General features: G+C 42.1%; 1 protein-coding gene across 1 annotated transcript in view; it reads right to left on the bottom strand.

Moving 5' to 3' along the window:
- Positions 1–5,671: 5,671 nt before the first annotated feature.
- cacna1ab (calcium channel, voltage-dependent, P/Q type, alpha 1A subunit, b) overlaps positions 5,672–10,401 on the bottom strand; it is an 83,645-nt gene continuing 78,915 nt past the window's right edge. The window contains exons 47-50 of the mRNA XM_062989530.1: positions 8,866–8,901; positions 8,129–8,345; positions 6,918–7,177; positions 5,672–6,764 (exon numbers count right to left, since the gene is read on the bottom strand). Of these exons, the coding sequence (XP_062845600.1) occupies positions 6,261–6,764; positions 6,918–7,177; positions 8,129–8,345; positions 8,866–8,901 (1,017 nt within the window). The 3' untranslated portion in view covers positions 5,672–6,260. The remainder of the gene's footprint in view (positions 6,765–6,917; positions 7,178–8,128; positions 8,346–8,865; positions 8,902–10,401) is intronic.

Raw genomic sequence — 10,401 nt, 5'->3', positions numbered from 1 at the left:
CACACACACACACATACACAGAGTAAAACAGTGGTATTCAAACTGTGTTATGAGCCTCCGTATTTCTCATTAGTAATTTCAACTGAAAACAGCTGGTGACATTTCTGTGCCCAAATAAATAAGGCTAAGCTGCCTGCACCCATTTGAAGAAGCCACAAGCATGGCAGAGGAAAAGGCTAAGACGTTTTGTACTGATCGCAAAAAGTATATCGTAGTAAATTATGAAATAAATTTGAAGTTTATCTAATCATCCGTTCACTCAAAAAGTCCGAATGATTTGCAAAAGTGAAGTGGTTTGCCTCACAGTTTGAATACTACTTCAGCAAAAGAATAACGAGGCGACTGAGAGACACTCGGTTGTGTTTGGGTGTGTTACACATGTCCACTCTTTATTGTGTTTAATGTTTTATCCTGAAGTCGCATGCACATCGCACATGCAGGGCATTACACACCTCGTCGCCATTGCGATCAGGTCTGTTACACTGTTTATGATCAGTGATTGACAGGGGGGACTCTCATACAACTGGTCGGTAGGTACAAGGGCTTCGGGTGTCACGGTAAACAGTTCAACCTAGTTCGGTTGTGCAGAACCACACACACACACACACACACACAGAGTCTCTGCTATGTTTCCTATTGCCGTGTGATCCGTGTGGTGGGAGAGGGGTGCAATGGGAATGAGAATTTTATTGTGAATGTGTCTGGGATAATATTTTTGGCGTATTTACTGTTCTCTCTCTCACACACACGCACACACTCACACTCACGTGTCCTGATGAGTTTGGCAGCACAGTAATAGAGCCCTTACTTTAGGTAAACCAGAGTAAAACACAAAATGCAAACACACACACACGCACACACACACACACACACACACAGTATAAACACGGTTATTCTTGCAACCTAACTTTATCTCTAAAAAGTTTAACATTCTGGAGAAACTTGAGAGGAATTCTGGCTTAGAATTTTGTGGAATTAAAGTCCTACTAGAGCAAAGAAACAGCAAAAAGAAACAGAGCTTAAAGAAACAGCAAAAAAATGGAACAGTGCAGTCTGCACCTTAAACAAACTAAACTGCATTTCTAATTAGTGCACGTCCAATATAGTGTAGTTATAGCAGTATACAGTAATATCAGGATAGTTACACACTGTGTAGCACATGGCATGCAGTTTGGGTGCTGTCCTGTCGTAATCAGGGATATAAACTGGCATGGCTATAAAAATGACAAAATAACAGGTCAGGAGAACATGTTAATTACAGTAAAAACAAACAGTGGTTTAAGCAGACTATACTATAGAGTTAGAAGAAATAACAATGCAGCTAATAAATGTGTCACTGGCACTAATAATTCTATACAGTTAAAGGTAAAGATAAGAGAAAGGGCAGCTAGTCATGATGACACCCAGATTTACGCCGTCACCCACAAGAAAGGATGGAAAACATCACTAGTGCAATAAAAACACCCCTGAGAGAACTGAATCTAATGGTAAACCTATTTCCCAAGCATCCATCCTGAAGTTTATGACGCAGCTCTTAGCCAAGTTTTGTCAAAACTTTTTCTAGCGTCTTTATAAGCAAATCTCAAACCGCGGTACGATTCCCATACCGACTCCTGAACGTAATCACAGTAAGAAGCTAAAACAGAAACAGTGCAAATAACAGGAGCTACAGCACTGCAAAGCAAACACCCGCACTCTACTGGAACACTGAAGACACTGGAATGTGGAGAGCATCATCATGTCCTAACATGTTAGGTGAACTGGGACCAGTATTAGATCTCATTTAGAAAGATTCATGGAATTGTTGTGACCCAGTGTGATGTGAAAGAAGCTTAACACATTTATTGCAGCACAAAAATGGGCGGCAGTTACATTCACGTCATTCAGCAGACGCTTTTATTAGTAGCGACTTACAACTGTGACTGATACAATGCAAGCAATCGAGGGTTAAGAGCCTTGCTCAGGGGCCCAAAATGTCAACGGCAACCCATGTCACCCTGACAGAGTTGATTAAGTTGATAAGTGTGCTACTGAATGCAAAAAATAGCAAAACATCACGTTAAAGACCGCAACAAAGCCTTATGGTCTGAGAAGACTAAAGCGAAATCTTTTTGACTATGTGTGGCACAAATCTAATCGGTCAGCATACACCATACTCACTGTAAAATATGGTGGTGGTAGCATCATATTATGAAATCATTTCTGCCAAAAGGCTTGAACTGGGATGTTTGTCCTTCAGTAAGATTCACAATGTCAAAGCAACACTGTAGTGTTTTTAATCTGAGAAAATCGATGCAATTGTGTGATTCCTGATCCTGTTTAACCTCCATGGCAAGACTTCACAATTACTGTCCATACTACGACTAACCTGGCATCTAGATTTATCTCCCGGCAGTAACAGTTGCCAAAGCAGGCTCAAACAAGTACTGATACCCCTTTTTAACGGAGCTCGTTCCGGTTCCCGAACTTGATTTTGAACCAGTTCCGCGTGTTTCCACCGAAAAAAAGAGGTTCCAGACAGCGAACTAGCGGGCCAATTCAGTTTAGATTCACTTAAAATAAAAGTATATGCAGTTCAGTTTCTTATTTGGTCTGCAGTGAAACATTAATTAAAAGTTTAGTTAATGTACATGGATCCTAGGCTGTAACAATCATTTATGCAATAAAGGGTTCCATTTTTTCAAGGCACTGTATTTATTTAAATAATGCAGTTTTTGCTGGATAAATGACTAAATTATAATCAACAAATCATCTAACATGCTTTGATTGAATGTTTTTACAGCTCAATACTTTTGCTTTAGGAATTTAAAAAGGTGTACTAGATTTATTCATTCATATTTATTTACTAGCATTTAATATGTGTTCCATGAGTCAATCTGTACCATGCAAAACCTTGTCTAATGAATGTTTTTATGAAGCTTTTGTAAACAATGAATGGTCATTTCCTGAATAAACGGGGAGAAAACAAGACGGATTAGTATCCGACACACAAGGCACTGTGGCTCCAGTTTCACTTCATCTCATTTATCATACCTCTTTCATACTGGACTAACACTGGATAGAAGGAGAGAGACAAAGAGCTAAATGTACAAAGTGGACGGAAAATAGAACAATGCAAAATTGACCGTCACTAGCAGTGTTTATAGGAAGTGTGGCGTTAGCTTTCAATGAACTAAAATTGCACCCGAACTGCAGATGAACCGCAGATGAACTGCACTCTGTTTGAGATGCAGAGTAGATAAGCTGCTGTGCAGTGGTAACAAAAAAGTGCGATTAGAAACGAATAAACAAATAGATACAAATTTGGGTAAAGTAATTATTAAATAGTTTTAGGACAAGTAAACAGTCTGAAGGGCGTTGATACGACTTATAATGTTTTGATGGACATCATTTTTTAGAATGAAAGGCCTACTCTATACGGAAGTAACTCAATCAAATTGATTGATAGTAAAATTAATAGTTTCACATTTTGTGGTTAAATATTGAGTGTAAAAACAGTAAATAACTCATTTGCCAGTATGACCAGGGTTACCAGATCACCTGATGCTTACATAAACTCAAAGCCCAATTAACAAGCAATGTTTTAAATATGATCTTTTCTTTAAGGCTTTAAAAATAGTCTCATTTAGTATATTCTCATTATTAAAGAATATCTAGAAATGAACATTTTACTGACACAAATACATTCATTATAAAGCACAGGAAAATAAAACAGAATATGTACACATTTCCAATACTTGCATATTCATGAGAGTAAGAATTACAATTTGCTTCTTGTTATGGACGTGGCTTGTAAACTGCGCCTTTAGGTTTGTATGCCAGAATTTTATATGCATCTAACTTATTGTAGAGAATGGGTCTGAACCATGAGGCCATGAAATCATGTTTTATATTAATACACACACACACACGCACACACACACACACACACACACACACACGCGCACACACTGACAATTTATCACATAAGGAAGGAGGGAATGTTATCTGCATAGTTCCAGCAGTGCCGTAAACGGGGTCTGCTTAGTAAAAACAAACAAAAAACTGAACACAGATGTTTAAATAATGATTAAGGAGTGGAGCGCTACTGGTACAGACTGTGTGTGTGTGTGTGTGTGTGTGTTACAAACGTTCAGTGCCCTGAAGGCTGGGATTCTACTTGCTGATTAAACTATGCAGATTTCTACACTTTTATCTTTCATAGGAGCTTAAATGCTTACATTTTGTGCGTGATCCTTTAATTACTAGCAGGAATAAAACTAAGTAGGTAATTACACTATATGGTCAAATTTGTAGATAGGCTGATAACCATCTTGTAACAGTATGGTTTTTACTATGTTATCTGGGACATAACACCTAGTAGTTTTTATTTAGGGATGCCGATATGTCAGTGGTAGCAAGGGAATTCATAGAAATCTAGAAAAGCTGTGAGTTGGTCATTAACATCTAAATGAATGTGTGTGTGAATGTGTGATGGCAATGGTAAACCATGACTGCATTCAGTAAGTACAATTCCAGCCTAATGATCTGAGTGTAGAGAGGTGTGTATGTATAATACGACAGAGATAAATCAGATCCATCCCAAATCCAGTGTGTTGTGTGTGTGTGTGTCCTGAGTGAGCGATCTGTAGCGTGAAACCCGAGCACTAGTGACATTCATCGGTTACTAAGAGAAAAGTGTCCTCTGATGATCAGCTGCGGTCGTGTGAACACCACTGAAGGGATCACCGCTGCAGCATTATTATTCTGGGGGTAAAAACTGAACCACTAAGCTTATAAAATTTCTGTCATCTAAACCACACTGTAAGATTCCCCGATAAAACTGAGCACGCACACATGCATACACGCACACACGCAAACGTGGCTGACCCCTGAACTTTAGCGTCGGCGTGTCTTCGGCTGAGAAACGGTAAAACTCCTGCGCTAGAAAAGATCTGAAGGGCACCGAGCGGGCGCCGCTACAGTCCTGGAGTGCACTTAGTAATGAGTGAAGAGCTCAGTCCTTCTTCAGTTCCTTTAGAGAAGACAGCACTGCCAGCGTCCCGGATCACTGATCCCTGCAGAAAGGGCGTCTCTGTTTGCTGGGGGTGATCGAATGTAAACTGCAAACGAGTGCGCAAACACGAGGGAGAAAGAAACGGCAGCAAGAAAAGAAAAGAAAAGGAAAAAAAGAAACGCCAATCACTTGACCACCAGTATTATCAGTTAGATGAAAAAATATTAATCATTAATGTAATGAATGTATCAGATCATTATTAGTATTATTATTGACAGAATCTCTTTTCTGCAGTTTTTTCTAGGAGAATACACCCCCAATCATTTTATCTTTTGAAATTATTAGTGCAGTCCAAGGTGGCGATCAACAGTGCAGCACAAGAGTCTAAAAGACGGCATTTTATCCCCCGCAATGAATTATTCTTCACCAAAACCCACACAGACCTGATTTTTGTGGACCAATGAGATGATGTCTTTAAACAGAGGCAAATCAAATGAAATTCATTTCCCCATTCCAAAACAGTTCATCTTCAACGGTTTTTAATCAATCATGCAGGTTTCTTCTAGATCCATTGAGTCCAAAAAGCCTAAAGAAAGCGGAGCGAGGGAATATCGCAGGCTCCAAATGTTTAAGAAGAAGTCATAATTAATTCATCAATTAATAAAAGACTGAAGATGAATTAGTATCTCGTTTATTGTTCTGCCCTTTATACCTCCTACTCTTACTCATGTGGGGTGTAATGTGGGTGTGGCTTTGATATTTTCCTCCGGTTCCCGGTGCCTGGTCCTTTTCCTGTTGGCCACGCCCCAGGCGATGAGGTCACTCAGCATGTAGAGTAAACATAGATGATAAAACTCATCAGTAGCAGGCTTTGATGCCATTGGCTAGTTTTGCAGTAGGCGGAGCTCTTAGTCGTAAGAGCACTTGCTCTATCTTTGCTTTTTTTTTTTTTTTTTTTTTTTTTTTTTTATATTTTCTTTTATTCTGTGTTTTGGTCTTTTTAGAAGGCGCAGCGCTAAGTGCTACACCCTTTTTTCAGCCTTGTTAGCTTTGAGAGATGAGACGCTAGGGACCACGACCATGCGGAACACGTCCCCGGCCATGACCCCAGCCCCTGTCCCCCTCACATGCTACGAGAGGTAGCGAGGCATGTCAGCGTCTTCCTGCAGTGTGAGAGTGCTGCTCGTAGTTTAGTCCGAGTTACTTTCTCACACACAGAGCTACATGCCTCTTTTCCTCTAGCTGGGATTTGAAGCACAGGAGGTTAGCACCAGTCGTCCTCGTCCGTCTCGCTGTACTGTTCGTGAAGGCTTTTTCGGGGAGGGCGGGGCTGGGGGGGACGGGACACGCCGTGGTGGGGAGGGCCACGGCGGTGAGGGGACGGAGATGAGGAGGAGCGGTAGCCGTTGGGCACGCGGCGATGGTGAGACGCGGGGCTACGGCGGGACGGACTGTGATTGACGGAGCCGTGGCGTGACGGATGGGTGTGTCCTTGAATCACGCTCTGCTCATAGTTCGGAGGCTCGTGTTCAACGTTTCGGTCATAGTAGGGAGGGCGGCGGGGCGAGGGCCGACGCGACAGGGACGGACCGATGGGAGGAGCCTCTCGACGTGGAGTTGCAGGTGGCAGGGGTTTTCTCGGCGCAGGGGAGTATGTCAGGTGAGGACGAGGTGTTGGTGGGGTTGGAGGGAGCTGACGTCGAGTGCGGCGCGGTGTACTGGTGCCTGAAGTCGAGGGTACCGGACTAACGCTCACCGAACTGCTTCCCTAAAACAAAAGAAAAAATGACAAATGCATTACTATCAGTCATTAAACAAACATGAACCAAAAATCTATTTGTTTGTTTATCTGTTTGTTTCCAGTAAATCATTTATATGTGTACTGGTGGCATGATTGCAGTGATGCGTATTGTAAACATACCTGTCTGAGTCCTCTGCCGTCTCTGCCCTCACTCGGTGAGCGTGACCAGCGCGTATCGTGTCTGTTGTGTGAGGGATGACGGTATTCTCGCTCTCTCTCGTATCTCGTATCTCTCTCCTTATCCACCGAGCTGTGGTGGTGATGATGGTGATGATGGTGGTGGTGATGTCGCCGATCTTTGGCTCTACCTCTCTCTCGCTCCCTCTCTTTAGGAGGAAGCTCACCTGACTGTGTGGTGGTGCTAAGATCTGTACCCAGACCTGTCATACCAAAACAACGAAACAAAGAGAATCTACTCAAAATTTCACCAAATATTAAGAACATGCTCTAATTAGCAGAAATGTGCTGGTTGTTATATGGGGAAATAAATGCTTAGCTGGACCCTTGAGCAACCGTAATAAAGGTATGACACCATGGCTGTGCCAGTGATGCCCCCATATGAGAGGTTAATTACTGGACATGCACTGCACACCTATTACAGTGTCTTGGCATAGTAGTCAGCTTTTCATAAGGTCTATCAGTATAGTAAAGACTGTCCTTAGAATACATTTCAAGCGGCATTCAAGTTTGGGATCTAATCACAGAGAAACGTAGGTTGGCTGTTCCAGCCATGCACCCAGTGTTTTCCTGTGAAATCAGACCTGCTGGAACCCTGACCAGGTTAGTAATTAATGAGAAAAAGCTTAAACATTTTATTATTTTTAAGGCACTGTATAGGCATAGGGGCGGCACGGTGACTCGGTGGGTAGCACTGTCGCCTCAGAGCAAGAAGGTCCTGGGTTCCATCCACTGGGTTCCATCCCCAGGCCGGACGGTCCAGGTCCTTTCTGTGTGGAGTTTGCATGTTCTCCCCGTGTCCGCGTGGGTTTCCTCCGGGAGCTCCGGTTTCCTCCCACAGTCCAAAAACATGCAGTCAGGTTAATTGGAGACACAGAATTGCACTATAGGTGAATGGGTGTGTGTGGGTGTGTGTGTGTGTGTGTGTATGTGTGTATGTGTCTGCACTGTGATGGACTGGCACCCCGTCCAGGGTGTTACTGTGTGCCTTGCGCCCATTGAAAAGCTGGGATAGGCTCCAGCATGTCCCTGCGACCCTAATTGAATAAGCGGTCAAGAAAGTGTGAGTGTGTGTGTAGACATAATGGCAATAAAGCCCATATTAAAAAAACACACACACACACACACACATAAAAGCATGTCTATTGTGTTACCTGTATCAGCATCGGTGTATCGAGTCAGTGATCTCTCAGAGGTCCGGTGATTTCGCTCCCTGTCTCTGTCTCTTTCTCTCCTCCTTCTTTCATGTCTCGGCCCTTCCTCCGACTCGACCCGCTCCAGGGAGTAATCGTCCAGACGCATGCTTCTACCCGATCGTGCGTGAACCAGCGACGAAGTAGAACGTCGCATTGGACTTACATCAGAGATGGTCTGTAAAATGAATGAGACAGATAGAAGGAAGAAATCGTTACGTTTATGTAATTCAGCGGGATAGTTTGACTGCAGCTAAGCTTACAACAGATACGTCTGTGTTGAACATATGCCTCATCATTCTGTCCCTTAATATTTTACACTTTCTCATTACTGTCTTGTACATACTGTACTGTATTGTGATACTGCATTGTACCAGAGGATTATGTTCAGTTAAAATAACTTTAAAGCCAAAGACAAGCTGTTGACAGGGTTTATCTCAATAGTTTGACAGGGTTTATCTATTGTATGTTACATGTGATTGCACCAGTAGGACTGCTTCATTTCACTGTAATGTACTCTGTTCTACCAGGGATCCAGCAAAGACAAAGCAATCTAAAAACAATGCATGTACATAGCATGCATTAATGATTCACATTCATATGAAAGCTTTCAATAATATCTATGCCCTCACATTTTTATCAGCAGAGAGACAAAGTGAGACAGAGAGAGAAAGGAACTGAGAGACAGTGGTACATACACTGAGGTTATTTCCTCTGGGCCTGCTTCTCCGTCGCTGTAGAACATGCAAAGCAGAACAAACACAAAACAATAGACAGCAAACACAGAAAGAAAGTTTGTGGTTTTCCAGCAACTTCTTTCATGTGATTTTTTAAAATATGCATGAAACACCTAAATATAAATGTCAAAAAATAAACACGACACCTAAATGTACAGACACAATGTTTTATCCTGTCTGGAATACTGATAAAGACAGTTTGCTTGTCAGAGTGAACGTAGAGCTGATAACGTGTTATAAATCAGGGGACAACAGGAGGGGAAAATGATCCTGTGTATAACTTACCTCAGAAGTGAGAAGTAGAAAACCTGAACTGAATAATTTATGGTCTTTGCAAACTCCTCCACTAAAGCTAGTCTTCAAACTAGCCTGTCCAAGCACCAGAACCACCATATTCATACCATGTAAATAAGTCCATAGTTTCGGAATGGGATGTCTAACAAACTTATTATCAGGGTGCCACATACTTTTGATAGAACAATGTATGACAGGGGTGTCAAACTCATTTTCACTGAGGGTCACATCAGCATTACCCTCAAAGTGCCGTTCTGCGATTGCAGTCTGCCTTTTAATTTTTGGACAGTTGGTTGTTTTTCTTGAAGGCTATATTTATATTGTATATCTATATTTTTTTTCTTTACCACCGACACAGTAAACAATACAATAAATGACTTAAATATAAATAAAAAATTCGAATTGTTTAAAGAATTGTTTTAATTATTAATTCCCAGAAAAGGAACTGCAGGAAAACTAATAAGTTTGACTTTTTTTTTGACACTTCTAATGTTCTATGTGCCCCAAACCACCGTTAGTGTGTTAGTGTGTTAGTATGGCAATGTGTGTGTTAGTGTGGCAAGAGACCTCTGGCTACAGCACGCCAGCATGTATACAGGATTGGGTAATGACATGGCGATGAAACACTCAAGGTCCTTCTCTCTTTCTTTGTCTCTCTATCTATCACTCACACACACCCACACACACCCACACACACACTCACACTCACACACACAGTTCTAGATTCATCATCTGCTAACTCATGCAACCGCTCGGGTGGAGGACGCCTGGGTGGCGCAGTAGTAAAACACCCTAGCCCACCAGCGCAGACATTGGAAGGCGTCTGAGTGACGCACTGGTAAAACACACAAGCCCACCAGTGCTGACCTTTGCTGCTATCAGCCAGCTGGGCGCCTACACGGACATAATTGAGTTGTCTGGGCTGTACAGTGGGCTGCAATTACGACCTCTGCCTGCACAACCCACCTCATGCAGTTAAGGCACTCCTTGGGCACTCTGCAGAAGTAGAGCTGAAATACGATTGGGTGATTGGGTGAGTGGATACGAGTGGATACGGTTGGTAGAAAATGGGGGGTGCATTAAAAAAAAAAACATGATAAGTTAACACAGATGCAAACCAAACAAACATCAAGCGTTACTTATTAGCACAAAACTGGTAAATAACTAAGTAAAAGATGGAAAGATGAAGCAATGGATGGAATG

Source organism: Trichomycterus rosablanca, chromosome 27, assembly GCF_030014385.1.
Source record: "Trichomycterus rosablanca isolate fTriRos1 chromosome 27, fTriRos1.hap1, whole genome shotgun sequence".
Classification (NCBI taxonomy): Eukaryota; Metazoa; Chordata; class Actinopteri; order Siluriformes; family Trichomycteridae; genus Trichomycterus; species Trichomycterus rosablanca.
Note: the sequence above shows the minus strand (reverse complement) of the source record. Positions and strands in the feature narration are given on the sequence as shown.